Below are 18549 nucleotides of genomic sequence, written 5' to 3' on the forward strand. Positions count from 1 at the left end.
TCCAAGTAGTTCTAGAAATCCCTGGAGTCGGTGACGTTTGCCGTAGGCTCCGCCCCCAGAGTGCTGTATAAATACGACGAACGAACTTTGGAGAGCAGTGATTGTAGAAGAGAGAGAGATCGTAAAAGAGAGATCACCAGTTTAGTCACAGAGAGCCACAGATCAGATTATCAGTGAGAGATCAGCAGCAGCAGAGATCTTCCATGAGATACGAGTAAAAAGGAACCGACGAAGTATCAATCAGAAGAAGAGAGTTGTTCGAGAGTTGGTTGGTTATTGGTCTAGTCGTCTTCAGGTGTGGTCTACCGTGTTATCTCGACGCCGGGCAGACTTCAGAGAAGAAAAGGTCCTGTTACAGGTGTTGAGGAATTCCTGCCTTACAAGAAGATTAGTTTCTGCAATACGGAGTCAAGAGGACGTCCGCAATCGCCGATCTACATTTATGAAGCCACCTCTTCGAAGTGCCAAACTGTTTAGCAAGTATTCTTATTACCTCACTGTTTCCCCCAGTTCATGCAGTGTAAGATTCTATCGTTTTATGTAAATAGGAGATACCATTCTGCATTTACCTTTGTTAGTAAGCTTGTAAATAAACCTTTGTTGTGTTAGTGTTTCTTTCTATATTCATATCCCCAGTTTCAACTGTTTGTGTTGATAAGTTTTATTTTTATTTTATATCGAACCTGAAGCGGACCTCCCTCATAGGCCGTAACATTGTCTCTGAGATCTGTGGTCCGTAACAGTGACACATCTCTGAAATTATTTCGTCACTTTGACATAATTTTTGCACCATTTTAAATTAGCCGTTACATGGAGTATTATATACGAAAATGTGTGCATTTTTATGTAAAATACAACAAAAAAAATACTCATGATTGTAATTTTTATCAGTTTTGAGATATTTTCATATAAATAACGATAAGTGCCAAAATTTCAACCTTCGGTCAACTTTGACTCTACCGAAATGGTCGAAAAACGCAATTGTAAGCTAAAACTCTTATATTTTAGTAATATTCAATAATTTACCTTCATTTTGCAACAAATTGGAAGTCTCTAGCACAATATTTCGATTTATGGTGAATTTATGAAAAAACTTTTTCCTTACGTCCGCGCGGTAACTCTTCCGAAAAAAATCATATGTGCGATTGTGGTAATTTTGCACCATTTTAGAATTAGCCGTTACATAAAGTTTAATATATGGAAATGTGCGCAATTTCATGCACAATACAACAAAAAACAACCCATGGTTGTAGCTTGTATCAGTTTTGAAATATTTTCATATAAAAAATGATGTGACAAATTTTCAACCTTTGGTCAACTTTGACTCTACAGAAATGGTCAAAAAACGCAATTGTAAGCTAAAACGCTTATATTCTAGTAATATTCAATAATTTACCTTCATTTTGCAACAAATTGGAAGTCTCTAGCACAATATTTCGATTTATGGTGAATTTATGAAAAAAATAACATTTTCTTTACGTCCGAGCGGTAACTCTTCCGAAAAAATCATACGTGCGATTGTGGTAATGTTTGCACCATTTTAAATTAGCCTTTACATAAAGTTTTATATATGAAAATGTGCGCAATTTCATGTAAAATACAACAAAAAATAATTGAAGGTTGTAGCTTTTCTCATTTTTGAAATATTTGCCTATAAATCACAATAAATAGAAAAAAAAACCACGTTCGGTCAACTTTGACTCTACCGAAATGGTAAAAAAACGCAATTGTAAGCTAAAACTCTTACAGTCTAGTAATATTCAGTCATTTATCTTCATCCTGAAACAAATTTGAAGTCTCTAGCACAATATTTAGATTTATGGTGAATTTAAAAAAAAAATTTTCGTTCCCTCCGCGTGCGGATTATCCGCCGCAAATCTCCTAAATGAGTATGTCGCATTCTCGGAATATTTGCTATTTGCTCCGTTTCATATTAGGCATTTCATAGAGTTTTATATATGAAAAAGTGCGCAATGTCATGTAGAAGAAAATGAGAAATATTTGAAGGATTTAGCTTTTCTAATTTCCTAAATAATTGCATAAAAAAAAATATATATAAAATAATTCGACATTCGGTCAACTTTAACTCGTCAGATATGGTCGAAAACTGCAATTGTAAGCTAATATTCTTACAGTATAGTAATATTCAATCATTTGTCTTCATTTTGAAACAAATTGGAAGTCTCTAAGACAATATTTAGATTTATGGTGAATTTTTGAAAAAATATTTGTTTACGTCCGCTCGTTACGAATTCATGCATCATTTTGTGATAATATTTTCTCTGTGTTGCTTTGATCGTTTTACAATGTGTTATATACCAAAATGATCGCAATTTAGTGTACATCACAACGAAAAGAAGATTAACTCGTTATCTTTAAAACCGTTTTGCACATAGCGCGATTTGAATACAATTATATATGAAATTGCATTTTTGCGCCATCATATATCGCATTATTTATATATGATAATGATAATTTTTTTTCATTTCTGATGGTTGCATACTAAACTTCAGGCAATGACAAAAAAAGGAGCCAAAAATGAACTCTTAATCTTGAAAACTAAGCACGCTGTGATTTAAAAAAAAATATATTTTTTCCGCTTCCGCACTCACTCCGAGACCCCCCCGGCACACGGAACACTATTTTTAATATACCCCTTCGGCGTTTAAGGGTTAATCTCCATGGCCATATGCTTAATCATCAGCTATTTGGAGTTATCCCCTTACTGTGCATTTTTTTGTTTATTTTATTAAAATTCTGGTATATTATCTCAAGTAATCTTGTCCTCAAAATTATTTCCAAGGTTGCCATTTATAATTTTTTTCTTAAGAGTTTGTGATGGTTCATTCTTGTTATATATATATATATTTTCCACTATTATTATGGTTATAGTTCCAACAATGTTTGGCCAGTGCTAAGTCTTGGTTGTGATGGCAAATGTTCTGAATATGTTGGCTTGCTTTCTCCTTGCATGATTTTCTGCTCCACTCTTACAAAAATATAATTTATAACATTTGTCATAGTTACTAAACTCAGTTTTGTTTTCTTTTTTTACTGAGGCGCATTTGCACTCACTCGGAAAAGTTTCCTGCTATCTGATTGGTTGCAAGTATTTTGTCTGAATAGCATCATTGTTTTCAAATAATTACCAAGTAATGTAAATTGAAACTTATTTACTAACTTAAATTTCTCCCTCAGATATGTTTTGTCAATAAATAAAGTTAACGAATAAAGAGATAATAAAGTATTATTGTGATGGTAAGTCTAAATTTAATAACACCTGCCGAAGTCAACGACAGGAGCTTGTTTTCGGATGCACGCTGCATAATTTTTTTTACTTTTCACATATTTTAACACCAGTTTGGATGAATTACACTAAACATAAGAGAAACATGTTATTATAAACTTTCTCTGAATACCAGGATCTACTAAAAACGTGGAATTAATAAAACTCACTATTGGTGAAAACTTCCAGGGAGGTAAAAGGAACAGCCTGTGGCTGCCTGATATGGCAATTGTAAAATATATTTTGTACCTTGTGTCAATAAGTAAATAAATAATAATGATGATATAAATTGTATGCTGTGTAGCAAGTATAGCCTATTCTGTAAACCTGTTCAGTAGCTCACAATATATCAAATAAGATTAAACATAGTTTTTAAATATCTAACTTCCCTGGTAGTTGCATATATATAGCTTAATCCCGCCGATTCGTCGCGCGCACGGCAGAAATTCAAAATTCGCGGCTATCGCCGATAGACGGTCAGGTGATCATACCTGTACTCCCTCTATCCAGGTATCTGGAACCATTCCCATTTGTCCTCAGAAATTCCCTGCCGTCGCTCGGTGCAGCACGTTTGGAAATTCGCTCTTCTTTGTTTGGGTTTGCTACAATTGGTGAAGTACCCATTTTTTCTTGGTTTTTTCGTTGATGGCTTTCGCTGATTTTGGACTATTCTTGGCTTTTCTTTGTGCTTAGATAGACTTTGTTGTTTTCCAACTTGGAATTTTTTCTCTGATTTTGGTTTTCTCAAGATGGCTGACTCTGTTGTGAGAATGTGTATGAAGGGGTGCAAGACCCGGCTTCCTAAAGCCACTCTTGATCCCCACTCAATTTGTAAGCATTGCAGAGGACACGTTTGTACTGTTGAAGATAGATGCAATGAATGTGAGAGTCTGTCGGAGAGAGAATGGAGAGACTATGATAGATATGTGAGACGTTTAGAAAGAGACAGAATTAGGAGAGCTAGATCTTCTAGTGTTATTTCTTCTAGATCATCTGATAATCTGCCCCCTTCTAACATATCTAAATCTAATATTCCTAATCTTGATCCTAAGGTAGTAGTACCAGATCCTCCTACGGAGTCGGAGGTAAGTGAACCAACCATGAAGGATATTATGGCCGCGATTTCTGCCTTAGGGGTACAAGTGAAATCCCTTACTTCGGATAAGGAAGTGATGTGGGGTGCAGTGCGGGGTTTGCAACGCAAATTCGGTGATAGTGATAGTGCAGTGGAGGGTGCGTCCGTTCGTGTCTGTCATGCTCCTAGCCCTGGACCTCTTCCATGCTCCCCAACCCCTGGGAGAAGGAACGTCGACCGGCTAAGGGAGGTGAGAGATGTTAAACAGCGGACGGGCGTCCCCTCGAGTAATCCTGTTGACGCAACTTAGGACACTCTACCTCGCCACAGGAAAGGTGAGATGAGGAAGTGTTCGGATCCTTGCTCTCCTGCCAATATAAGAGGCAAGATGTCGCACAGGCGGCCGTCCCCTTTGGCAGGAGGTAGGGAAGTTTCGGACGAAGAGAGACTTTCGGTGCTTGCGTCTTCTTCTGATGACACAAGACCTCGACGCGGTTGGCGTCGACCCCTACAGTCAAGACCCCTCAAGAGACGCAAGTCCCCTGTAGCGTTACAACAACCGTCGTGCAGTAATTGGAGCTCGCCGGAGAAGTTCTTATCGGAGGAGGACGACGCATCCGCTTCAAAACAGACGCATGACGCACAGCTCTTCGGAAGAAGGAGAAGTTTGCTTTACATCAGTGCATGCTTCTCCCCCTCCCCCAGACTGGGAGGTGTCTCAAAGAGCGTCTCCACCTCGTCGACAAAAGACCACTACTAGTGTCTCCGAAGCGGTAGATGGACGGGCAGTGCCGCCTTCAGTCATTCCCCAACAGCAAGAGGCACCGCAAGCAGCGTTCTTGTCGGGACTTCAACAGTCCATTTCGTCCCTGTTTGACGCCTTCAAGTCACAAGGAATGAAAGGAGAGACGCACAAGAGAGAACCCAAGGACGTTAACGGGCCAGTCAAGAGGATACGATCGGAATCGGCTCGGGGAGACGCTTACGGTCAGCGTGACGCGGACTCGCTGCAAGCTGCAGCTGGGGTAGACGCTCCCTCGCAGCAAGCTGGACGCATAACGGAAAGCATCAAGGAGCGTGACGCTCCGTCACAGGCTGCTGGACGCAGTCAGGACGCAGACAGACAGGACGACGGATGTGATTCTCCCGCTCGTTCGACATCAGACAATGTCAATCCGCTAGAAGAGATCTCGGACTTTGAGACGCAAGAAAATCTGCACGAAGCGGATCTCAAAAGGTTACTTGCGGTCTTGGCAGACTTCCAGCAAGCAGTTCCTCGAAGTCCACCCTCGCAATTTTTGAAGGGCAGACCTCAGAAGTCTTCCTCCTTCAGGAAGACGGTTTTGGCCAGATCGGCCAAGAAAGCTTTGTCTACGCTGAACGATTGGATTGTCAAGAAGAAGGAACAGGGTAGGACTACCTTTTCCTTCCCCCCAACGAGATTGGCCTCTCGATCGAGCGTGTGGTATGAGACAGGGGAAACTCTCGGATTGGGAGTTCCTGCTTCCTCCCAAGGGGACTTTTCCAGGCTTGTAGACGCATCGCGTAGGACTGCCATGTCCAAGGCTAAGGTTATGTGGTCCGGGTCAGAAATAGACCACTTGCTGAAAGGCATTTTCAGAACCATTGACGTCTTCAGCTTAATGGATTGGACTCTTGGGGCTCTCGCTGATGTGTCGGACGACAAGAACGAGACACTGATGCATAAGATTGCCTGTCTCGATAAGGCGGTAAGGGACGACACTGTTGAGCTAACGGCCCTTTTTGCAGCTGGCATTCTTAAGAAGAGGGCTATGTTTTGTTCCTTTCTTTCGTCGGGAGTGACTTTAGCACAGAAGTCAGAGCTTTTATATGCTCCGTTAACGAAACAGCTATTCCCTTCAGAGCTGGTAAAGGACTTGTCGGCTGCTCTTGTGCAACAAGCAACGCAAGACTTGATCACCAGGACTGCTAGGAAGATACTTCTGGCTAACTTTTTAGCCAGGAAGGAGAAGGAGACTCCTCCCACGCGTCAGCCCTTTCGTGGGAAGGCTTTTGCGAGAGGAACCCAGAAGACGGCTGCAGGAGGACAACCCAGGAAAACCCCTAAGCTGCAACCTAAACCCCGGAAATGATTTTGTCAGCCTCCAGACACGAGTGGGAGCCAGGCTTTCCCAATACTGGCAAGAGTGGAAACTAAGGGGAGCGGACGAATGGACAATCGAGGTGCTCAAGGAAGGATACAAGATCCCCTTCCAAAGGAAGCCCCCTCTTTCGTCAGAACCGTTAGAGTTGACAGCCACTTATTCAGGAAACAAAGCAACAGCTCTGCAGGAGCAAGTCGATCAGATGCTGTCAAAAGCGACGATAGAAATAGTAGAGAACACCTCTTCGGAGGGATTTTACAACAGGCTATTTCTGGTACCAAAGAACTCGGGGGGGGTGGAGACCCGTGCTGGACGTAAGTCCTCTGAACAAATTCGTAAGCAAAGTCAAGTTTGCTATGGAGACAGCAGCGTCAGTCCTAGCAGGCACCAGACAGGGGGACTGGATGGTGTCGATAGACCTGCAGGACGCTTATTTCCACGTCCCAATCAATCCGGATTACAGGAAATACCTGAGATTTATTCATCGGTCAAAAACGTATCAGTTCAGAGCACTTTGTTTTGGACTAAACACGGCTCCTTACATTTTCACTCGAGTGGTGTCGAACGTATCCCGGTGGTTACATCTGGAAGGGGTACGGATTTCGATGTACCTGGACAACTGGATAATCAGAGCCAAGTCGCAAGTAAAGTGTCTGGAGGACTTACAAGTAACTATGACGTTAACACAACAATTGGGGCTGTTAGTAAACCTAGACAAATCACAACTGACTCAGTAAACCTAGACAAATCACAACTGACTCCTTCACAAGACATCATCTACCTGGGGATGAGGATTCAGTCAGTGGTTTTTCGGGCTTTTCCAGCCCCGAATCGCATTCTAGAATGCTTAAGAAAGGTGAAGCTCTTCCTAGGGCGATGGACCTGCTCGGCGAGGGAATGGATGAGTCTGCTGGGGACCCTTTCCTCGATCGAACAATTCGTCTCTCTGGGAAGACTACACCTTCGTCCACTTCAGTTTCATCTAGCAAGTTACTGGACGAGAGACCAAGACCTCGAGACATGGATTCCGATTCCTCGGGGAATCAAGGATCATTTGAGTTGGTGAGACGATCCCAAAAAACTTCAAGAGGGCCTCAAACTTCAACAGAAGAACCCTGATCTAGTGTTGTATTCAGACGCATCGGACGTGGGATGGGGTGCAACACTGGGGAAGGACGAGATCTCTGGTCTATGGCAAGATCATCAAAAAGAATGGCATATCAATATGAAGGAGCTGACGGCCATTAATTTAGCCCTTCTGCACTTCCAGGAGGAAGTCAAGAACAAGGTAGTTCAGGTCAACGCGGACAACACCACGTCTCTTATTGTGGGCGAAAGAGAGGAACGTCAGGCCGGATCTCCTCAGCAGAGAAAGACAGGTTCTCACGACGGAGTGGACCCTGCATCACGAGGTATGCAACAGGCTTTGGGAACTATGGGGAGAACCGACAATAGACCTCTTTGCGACGCAGAAGACAAAGAGGCTACCTGTTTATTGCTCACCAATTCCAGACCAGGAAGCAGTGGCAGTGGACGCTTTCCTCATGGATTGGGAAAGACTAAACGCGTACGCCTTCCCCCATTCAAGATCCTAGACAGAGTCCTGAAAAAGTTCAGGGAATCGGTCAACGCCCGGATGATAATAATAGCTCCATTTTGGCCCACGAGACCCTGGATCACGGAGGTGATGGAATGGCTGGTAGACATCCCCAGATCGTTGCCCTGTCGGAGCGATCTACTCAAACAGCCACACTTAGAGAGATACCATCAAAATCTCCTCGCTCTCAATCTAACTGCCTTTTTACTATCGAAAAACTGGCAAGAGCAAATGGCTTTTCGAGGGAAGCTGCGAGAGCAATCGCAAGAGCGAGGAGGACGTCCACGATCAAATTATATCAATCTAAGTGGGACGTCTTTAGAGAATGGTGCAGGATTAGAAACATTTCCTCTTCCAATACCTCTATAATTCAAATAGCAGACTTTTTGTTATTTCTAAGAAATCAACAGAAACTAGCGGTTTCTACCATCAAAGGATACCGCAGTATGCTGACATCCGTTTTCTGTCATAGGAACATTGACGTATCAGGAAACAAGGATCTCTCGGACCTCATAAGGTCTTTCGAGACAGCTAAAAGGAAGGACAATCCAACCCCCGCTTGGAATTTGGATGTTGTCCTGTCATTTTTAACTTCGAGTAGGTTCGAACCCCTCGACAAGGCGTCATGGAAGGACCTCACCAAGAAGACTCTATTCCTGGTTGCATTGGCAACAGCCAAGAGAATAGGAGATCTGCAAGCCTTTAGCTAGAATGTAGGCTTCAGTGGGGAGAATGCAGTCTGCTCGCTGCAACTAGGTTTTCTCGCCAAAAATGAGAATCCTTCTCATCCATGGCCTAGATCCTTTACCATCCCGGGGTTGTCTCATTTAGTAGGACAGGAAAAGGAGTGAGGACTTTGTCCAGTGAGAGCCCTAAAATTTTATTTACAGAAAACCAAACACTTAAGAGGACAGATGGACAATCTCTGGTGTTCGGTAAAAAAGCCTTCACTACCTTTGTCGAAGAACGCACTGGCGTTCTTTATCAAAGACTTGATAAGGGAAGCTCACCAGAACTGTGATGAGAAAAGCTTCCCAATCCTCAAAGTCAAGGCGCACGAAGTAAGAGCTGTGGCGACTTCGATGGCGTATCGACACAACAAGTTGATGAAGGCTATTTTAGAAGCGACTTTTTGGAGAAGCAAGTCGATCTTTGCAGATTGCTACCTCAAAGAGGTACAGACCCAACATGAAGATTGTTGCTCCCTGGGTCCGTACATTGGCTCCGGCGCCGTAGTTGGAGAAGGTGCTACTGCCTCTAACCCATAATCTTTTTTTTTATACCCTTGCTTTTTTTGAACTTGGTATCACAGGTTGTCTGTGAAGGTTGTCGCAACCTTCCACAGTCTGGGATGCAAGTCTAAGTTAGTGTTTTTTAGTGTGTTAGTTGGTCAGGTGGTCAGCTCATTGTCCATGGCTTTGCTGGGATAGCAAGGGTGGTGGTCTAGTCAGGTCAAGGTCGAGGACCGTCTGACAGCCCCACAGAGACTTTCTACAGCCCCTTGGGTGGATCGCTGGGTCTCTCAAGGAATGCAGGCTAATGAGGCAGGAAAACTTTAAAGCCAGCTTCCTTATCAGGTAAGAACCAGATTATTAGTCCAGCTAATTTGTAGCGATTAATAATTTTACGAATTCCCAACGGTGTCGCGGTTCTCGAACCCACCACCAAAGGTGTCAATCAGCTATATATATGTAACTACCAGGGAAGTTAGATATTTAAAAATGTTATTTTCATTTTAAAATAAGTTTTTAAATATACTTACCTGGTAGTTACATATATATAGCTTAATCCTGCCGATTCGTCGCGCGCACGGCAAAAATTCAAAATTCGCGGCTATCGCCGATAGACGGTCAGGTGATCATACCTGTACTCCCTCTATCCAGGTATCTGGAACCATTCCCATTTGTCCTCAGAAATTCCATGCCCCTGTTCTCAGAGGGGAGGAGGGAGGGACCTTTATATATGTAACTACCAGGTAAGTATATTTAAAAACTTATTTTAAAATGAAAATAACATATTTTTTATCCCCCATCTATACTATTTTAATGAGACTGTCATATGCTTCCCTTCAAGCCAACACTTCCCAAAGAGGATAAGGAATAGTAGCGCAGATATCAGGACCTCCCAGAAACGAAAGAAAGGATGTGGGGAAAAAAGATAGATGTTATGTGAGGAATGGAAATGTGGAAAAACATTAAGCAAAATATTACGAAGAGACACAAAGAAAGACTATCATCAACTGAAAGGGCGAACTATATTATTACGAAAAACTGCTGCTATGACAGTCAGCTGGGACAGTTTTCCTGCCAGGCCGCTGCAGGCTGTTCCTTTTACCTCCACAGAAGGTTTCACCAATAGCGAGTTTTATTAATTCCATGTTTTTAGTAGATTCTGGTATTCAAAGAAAGTTTATAATAACATGTTTTTCTTATGCTTAGAGTAATTTATCCCAATTGGTGTTAAAATAAGTGAAAAGTAAAAATATTATGTGGTGTGCATCCAAAAATAAGCTCCTGTTGTTGACTTTGGCAGGTGTTTGTATTAAATTTAGACTTACCATCACAATACTTTATAATCTCTTTATTCATTAACATTATTTATTAACAAAACATGTCTAAGGGAGAAATTTAGGTTAGTAAATAAGTTTTGATTCACATTGCTTGGTAATTATTTGAAAACAATGATGCTATTCGAACAGAATACTTGCAACCAATCAGCTACTAAGAAACTTTTCCAAGCTAAAAGGGGTACCCCTGAGAGTGAGAGCAAATGCACTAAGGTAAAAAAAAAAATTAGTAAAGGTAGACTCCACCTATCCTATCTTCACTTTTTATGGACCATAGATAAGGTAACTAGAAATAAACTACCCTAAAATCGTGCAAGGAGAGAGGTAGCCAGAACAATTACAATGAAGTCTTGGCACTGGCCAAGCCACTGCTCTGTTGGAATTAGGCCATTGTATAGCATATACAGCTTTTACTTTTAAAATTCTCGTACAGCACCTTCCCTGTAAAATAAGTGTTATGCCCTGTTACCTTTATGTTATACAGTGGGAAAATGATTCCTTTTGTTATTCAAAACTTATTACTATATGGACTTCTTATTAATTTTTTTTCTTCTCGTAGAGAGCAGTAGAAACAGAAAATCATTGAATTGTCTCCTCAATTAAGGCAAATATAAAAATCATTGCAGATGCTTGTAACCTAGGACAGACTGAGGTGCTTCTCACATCCTGTGGGTTAAAGTTGTAGATGAGAAAATGAACAGACAGTATGCTTTTTCATGGTTTTCATAATTGATGTTGTAAGATTATTTTTGTTTGACTTTCTTCATAGTCTTAGCTTATTTGCAATTTCTTTTTAATCTCTCAACAGAGGCTGCATTTTTTAGTACGAGATTGGGGATTCCCATATGAAGTTCCCTATGGATATCTTGGGGGTCAGCAGTTGCTGGATGAAATTCTTATGGTAAGGAACAGCAGAGTGGCCAGTAAGAAAAAAATAAATAAATAAATAAATAAAAAAACATAAAACATTCTTTCCTGAAGGTAGGAAAAATTCCCAAACAAATGCCAGTGCTGTTATTTAAGGGCCATTGGTATTGTTGGAATTTTTGAAATATCTTATTTGATTTTTTATGTATTGAGAATTTCAAGTTGATCATAGTATTTGATTCATGTTTTGTTAAGTTTATGCAAAAGATATTCTACTCTGTTTGTATTGTTCAATACCTGCCATGGATATCAAGTACATAATTAAGGTCACTGAATACTCTATACTAGTGTCAATAACTGTGTGAAAAAAATCTTTGAAAACTATGCCTTATACAGTCGTCCCCCAGTATTTGCAGGGGATGCATACCACACCCACCCGCAAATAACTAAAATCTGAGAATACTGAAACCCTGTTCTTTTAAAACCCTTATCACTGAATATTATAATAGTTCAAGCACCAAAGACCACCTCTAAAATACTTATAACTGCCCATTTTAAGAATTCAAGCACCAAATACTATATCTTAAGCTATCATCCTAAAACATTGTCACGAAAATATGAAAGCACGTACAATAATTGCTCTATAAAAAATTTTCTGTGAATAATGTGGATGTATGTTCCACAGAAAAATCTGCAAATAACTGAATCCAGGAATTCTTAATCGCGAGTAAGGGGGGTCGACTGTACGTGCATATAAATGTATGAAAATATATAGATTCTTACAATGTTTAAACAAAACTTCCATCTCTGACAAGGTGAAAGAAAAGCAGCATCCAGCACACCAAGAAGTTCGTCGTGATCTACGGAAGTGCTTTAGAGATATAAATTGCTATTTGATGCCTCATCCTGGCTTTAAAGTCATCCAGAAGGCAGACTTTGATGGCAGATTAGCAGGTATGTAACTTCTATTCTAATTTTTCTACACCTTGTCAGTTCCAGAATGAGTAATTTGAGGACATACCCTGAAGGCAGCTATTATTAACAAATATCTTTAGGTTTCAAATTGAGAGAGAGAGAGAGGGGAAAGTTTAAATTTTTTAAATGTTTTTCTCTGTTAACAGTTTTTCAGGCTGTTAAAAAAACTTAAGGTTTTAATTAATAGAAAATTTTATTTTGATACTCCAGCTGTGTACCATTTACATATAGGAGTTCACGTTTGAAATTTGTGTCTAATGCATAACAGTACAGTAGTATTTTATAAACAAAAAGGATGTGGATATCTATTTCTAGCATCCCTAGTGTATACATAATCAAGAGAAGTTTTATATTGCAAAATCTGTACTGGAGCAGGTAAGTCAGTTTTGTTCATGTGTGCAGATAACCTATATATGCAAGTTATCCCTCAGTTATCTGGATTAATACAGCCAAGGGCCCGTTGAATAATGTTGAAATCCACATAATTGTAAATAAAAAAAATGTAGGTGTGTGCTTGGGCAACTCCCTACCCTTCCTTATCTAACATTGTCAATACCTCATAGTGGTAAACACTTAATATTCTTATAAACAATTATGTACGTACCTTATTCTCCCATATTTGTAACAAAATAAACTCCATAAATATACTAAAAAAAAAAAAGCAACCTCTTTCTTTGTATCTCGTACGCAATATATAGTTTAGTAGGCTACACTTTTCATTTGAAGCCGTAAACACAGATTACGTATGTATAAAAATGGATGTATGTATGGGGGTGTATGTATGTGTCAGAATAATTGAAACGCATTCAGCAATTTCAGCCAAACTAGGTATAGTTATGTCTTACTATCTAGAAATCGGCACTGGACGAAGACATCGCTAGCACCAAAGGGGTGAGGCTGGGAAGGGTTTCCCTGAAACAGGGATAGTTCTGCCCATAGACTTAGTAACTAAATAAACTTTACGAATTTAGCATACCTAAGTTTGGTATGCATATGACTTGCTATCTGGAAAACAATACTCTTGGGGTAAGACTTCAATGGCACTAAAAGGAGAAGGAGTTGGAAAGGGGGTAACAGAGAGAAAGTGAGAGGGAGAGGAGGTGAGAGAGAGATTGGGGCAGGTGTTAGAAAGAAGAAAGAGGGAAAGAGTCAGGGAGGGTTGGAGAGAGAGAGAGAGAGAGAGAGAGAGTGGGTTGTTAGAGAGGAAAAAGAGGGAAAAAGTGAGGAAGATAGAGAGAAAGAAGGGGAGGAAGTGAGAGAGAGAGAAAGTAGAGGGGGTGGTAGGGAGGAGAAAGGGGGAAAAAAGTGAAGGAGAGTCGGGGAGAGAGAGAGAGAGAGTTCATTGGTAGTCATTCAGTTATCCCGGGTAGTGCTGGGTTGGTCAGCTAGTATATAACAACCATTACACCTTAAACCAAAAACTTTATGCAAAAAGTTATTATGTACCTTATTTTCCCATATTTGCAACAAAATAAATTGCATAAATTACTCTTAAAACCAAAAAACCAACACCCTTTTTCTCTCTGTAGGTTAAACTTTTTTTACTGGAAAATACATCGTATTGTTAACATTAAAAGTAAAACCTTTTAATATCATATGTAGTAACACAGTATGATAATTTACACACAGGCAGTCCCCGGTTATCGGCAGGGGTTTTGTTCCCAGGGGTGTGCCGATAAGCGAAAATCACCATTAACTGAAACTCAGTGATTTATGGCACCATAATGGCCCTTATCGCACCGATATATAAGCACCCATATGGCGTGCCATAACTTGCCTTATGGCGCCGATAACCAGAAATCATCCTGTTATGGCCCCATAAATTGCCGTTTGTTCATGCCACTTACCTGACAGATATATATATAGCTGTATTTTCTGACGTCCGACAGAAATTTCAAAACTCGCGGCACACGCAGTGGGCGGCCAGGTGGTAGTACCCATTCCCGCCGCTGGGAGGCGGATATCAGGAACCATTCCCATTTTCTATTCATATTTTTTTCTGTCGCCGGTCGGTAAACATCTGTTTACAGACCTCTGCTCAGGATTTTTTGACTCGCTTTTAAGTATCTGATTGATTTTTTTGGTATTGAATTGGATTGTTGAATTGGCATGCGCGATAGTGGACCGTTTTTTTATTTTGGATTGACTTTTCTCTATAAGATATGTCTGGATCAAGTGTTGTGAGTTTCAGAGTGTGTGTGAGGGCTGATTGTAAGGTGAGGCTACCGAAAGCATCGGTAGACCCCCACACAGTATGTATGAGTTGTAGGGGGCTTAATTGTTTGATTGATCATCGGTGCAATGAATGTGAGAAATTGACTGATGATGAATGGAGAGTATATGAGTCCTATCGCCTTAAATTGGAGCGCGATAGGATCAGGAGGTCTTCCTCAAGGAGTGGTTCTTCCAAAGGTAAGACTAACATCTCTCCTGCACTAACACCTGTAGTGTTTACAACCCCTAAACCTGTGTTGCCTTCGGGCTCTGATTCTGTGTCGGGAGAAGCGAATGCTCTCTCTATGATTTTGGAGTCTCTTCGCACTCTGGAGAACAAAGTGAAAGCCTTAGAAACTGGCTCGGTGCAAGTGTGTGATCGTGCCCCCAGTGTTGTGGAGGGGGCGTCAGATCGGCCCCATAATGCCTCTAGGCCTAGACCTCTATCAGACTCCCAAGACCCAGGGAGGAGGTATGTCGAAAGCCGCAAGAGGGTTACGGGGGCTTCCCACCGATCTGGCGTCCCTTCGGCAGACCATGTAGCAAAGACCCAGGCTGCCAAGGACCGTGCACGAGCACGCGTCCTGAAAGAGTGCTTCTCGTCCTCCGAAGCGTCCTCCCCGCGCAAGGGGTGGAGCGCTCGGAGAGACTCTCGTCCGTTAAAGAGGACGTTTCTTGCGGAGGACGCTTCACGTCCTCTTTCGCCGCTTTCGTCGGAAGACGCTTATGATGTCTTTCCGCCTCAGAAGAGAGGTAGGATTTCCTCCGATGAGGACGCTAGGTTGCGTGCACAGGCGCGTATACCTGAGAAACAGGTAGCTGTACCTGTGAGAAGGAAGGAGGCGTCCCCTCGCCCCTCGTCTTCTCACAGGATCAGTCCTGCTTCCTCTGCTCATTCTTCCCCGACGAAGAACATTCTTTTGTCCCTTCAGGACCAGCTATCCTCGCTTATGGCTCAGAGGACTCGCCCAGCAGCAGTCGAGCCTAAGCGAAGGAAGGACCTTAGACTGCCTGTCAAGAGGACTAAGCAGTCTCCTTCGCCTTCTCCTACTTCGTCTCGTTCGCCGATCGCTTCTCCTTTGGCGATTCGCCGATCTCGTTCGTCCGCTAGAAGGACGTTACGTCAGGACGCTTTTGAGGAGGACGCTCTGTACGAGGACGTTCGGCAGGACGTTGGGCAAGACGCTCGTCAGGACGCTTGTCAAGACGCTCGTCAGGACGCTTGGCAAGACGCTAAGCAGGACGTTCGTCAGGACGCTTGGCAGGACGCTAGGCAAGACGTTCGTCAGGACGCTCGCCAGGTCGCTAGACAGGACGCTCGGCAGGACGCTCACCAGGACGCTAGACAGGACGCTTGGCAGGAAGCTCGCCAGGACGTTCAGACCTCCTTTCAAGACGTTTTTGGGGATTCTGATCAAGAAGTCTTTCCCCCAGACGCTAGTTTACGTGCACAGGCACGTATACCACCGAAGAAATGTAAGGACGCTTCTCGAGCAGGTGAGACTGCTGCGGAAGGCGCTGAGGACGCTCGTCCTCCTCAGGACGCTCTACCGTCAACGAGCAGTAAGCGTCATAAAGAAGACAGCCGTATTAAGGCTGCATCTATCAAGGATAGGGGTCCTTTGATAAAGCCAAGACCCGCCATGAGGACGCCTTCTCCTGACAGACGGTCTCCTCTTCCGTTTAGAGAAGAAGGAGAGCTAAGTAATTCTGCCGAATCGGCTGAAGAGGAACCTGCTTCAGCCCCTTCTATCTCGGACTATAAGGTCCTCGTACGACTCTTGCGGTCTTTGTTTGAAGATAAATTTCAGCCCGCAGCTCCCAAGTCTCCTCCTTCGCAGTTTTCCTCATCTAAAACTGGGAAAACCCCGGAGTTTGTAGAGATGAAAACTTCTCTATCAACAAAACGTGCTTTCAAAAAGCTCCAGGACTGGATGATACGAAGGAGAGAGCAAGGTAAGACGACCTTCGCATTGCCTCCTACTAGACTTAGTGGAAAAGGGGGCATTTGGTATAGAACCAAAGATGAAGTGGGAATTCGTATCCCTTCTTCTGCTCAGGGAGATTTCTCCAGCCTTGTGGATTTGCAGAGGAGGTCGCTTTTACCCTCTGCCAAGGTAACTTGGACCGCGTCGGAGACTGACCATCATTTGAAGGGTCTGCTCAGGACGCTGGAAGTCTTCAACTTCCTTGACTGGTGTTTGGGAGTTCTGGATATGCAAGCGAGAAGCCCAGAATCTCTTAGTCTGGGGGAGCTGTCCAACGTGTTAGCATGTATGGACAAAGCCGTCAGGGATGGTTCGGAGGAGCTCGTATCTCACTTTGGAACAGCTTTACTAAAAAAGAGAGCTTTGCTGTGCAATTTCACAGCTCGTTCGGTGACGCCAGCTCAGAAAGCGGATTTGTTGTTTTCGCCTCTTTCGAACCATCTCTTCCCCCAGACTTTGGTTAAGGACCTGACGAACAGCTTACAAGAGAAGGCTACTCAGGACCTTTTGGCCCAGTCTACTAGACGGTCAGCCGTACCTTCAACCTCTTCGGCTGCAGTTCGTCCGCCGAAGAAAGTTAAGCCCTTTCGTGGGGCTCCCCCCTCGAGAGCAGCTCCTCGAGGGAGAGGGTTTTCACGAGGAAGAGCTTCCTTTAAGCCAAAGCCTTCCAAGTGAAAAGCATGTCCTTCAGACACCAGTCGGAGCCAGACTGAAGTATTTTGCGGGAGCGTGGAGAGAGAGAGACACGGACTCTTGGTCCCTCAAGATCGTGGAGCAGGGGTACAAGATCCCCTTTTTGGACCCCTCCTCTTTCTACGTTTCTCGACTCCCAGAGACCTTTCTCCATCCTATCAAGGAGAAAAGAAGAAAGTCTTGTTCGATCTTCTTCAACAGATGATCGACAAAAGAGCGGTGGAACAAGTCGCGGACCTGCAGTCTCCAGGTTTTTACAACAGAATCTTCCTGGTACCAAAGCAGTCGTCAGGTTGGCGTCCAGTTCTAGATGTGAGCAGGCTCAATCTTTTCGTGGAAAAGGTCAAATTCACGATGGAGACGCCTCATTCTGTTCTGGGAGCTTTGAGACCGGGCGACTGGATGGTATCCTTAGACTTGCAGGACGCGTACTTCCACATCCCGATCCACCCTCTTTCAAGAAAGTATCTAAGATTTGTCTTGAACAACAAAGTATGGCAGTTCAGAGCTATGTGCTTCGGACTGACCACGGCTCCGATGGTGTTCACAGTGGTGATGAAGAATGTAGCGAGGTGGCTACACTCTTCGGGAATAAGAGTTTCCCTATACCTCGACGACTGGCTGATCAGAGCGTCGTCGAGAGAGAAGTGTCTGAAGGACTTGCAGTTCACTTTAGCCTTAGCGAAGTCCCTGGGACTTCTGGTCAACCTCGAAAAGTCGCATCTGACCCCAACACAGTCCATCGTGTATCTGGGGATTCAGATGGATTCAGTGGCTTTTCGAGCGTTTCCGTCCCAGGAACGTCAGCGGCTAGGCTTAGAAAGATCTCAGCCTTTCTAAGGAAAGAGACTTGCTCGGCGAGGGAATGGATGAGTCTGCTGGGGACCATTTCCTCGCTGGAAAGGTTTGTTTCCTTGGGAACGAACTGCACATCAGGCCTCTCCAATTCTTCTTGGCAGACGAGTGGAAGGCCAAAGACGATCTCAATGCAGTATTGAGAATATCGATTCCTATCAAGAACCACCTAAGATGGTGGTTGGACCCTCAGAAGCTTCAAGAGGGCGTGTCCCTAAGTCTTTTGAGCCCCGACCTAGTTGTTGTTTTCAGACGCTTCCATCACAGGATGGGGAGCAACACTAGGGGGGAAGGAAGTGTCAGGCTC

General features: G+C 43.0%; 1 protein-coding gene across 14 annotated transcripts in view; it reads left to right on the forward strand.

Moving 5' to 3' along the window:
- Window positions 1-18549, forward strand: part of LOC135217291 (atlastin-like) — a 473758-nt gene that overhangs the window by 121361 nt on the left and 333848 nt on the right. For all 14 annotated transcript variants that reach the window (XM_064253090.1, XM_064253071.1, XM_064253142.1 and 11 more), the window contains 2 exons: window positions 11459-11551; window positions 12333-12471. In XM_064253090.1, coding sequence (XP_064109160.1) covers window positions 11459-11551; window positions 12333-12471 — 232 coding nt within the window. The remainder of the gene's footprint in view (window positions 1-11458; window positions 11552-12332; window positions 12472-18549) is intronic.

This window comes from Macrobrachium nipponense, chromosome 19 (assembly GCF_015104395.2).
Source record: "Macrobrachium nipponense isolate FS-2020 chromosome 19, ASM1510439v2, whole genome shotgun sequence".
NCBI classification, from domain to species: domain Eukaryota; kingdom Metazoa; phylum Arthropoda; class Malacostraca; order Decapoda; family Palaemonidae; genus Macrobrachium; species Macrobrachium nipponense.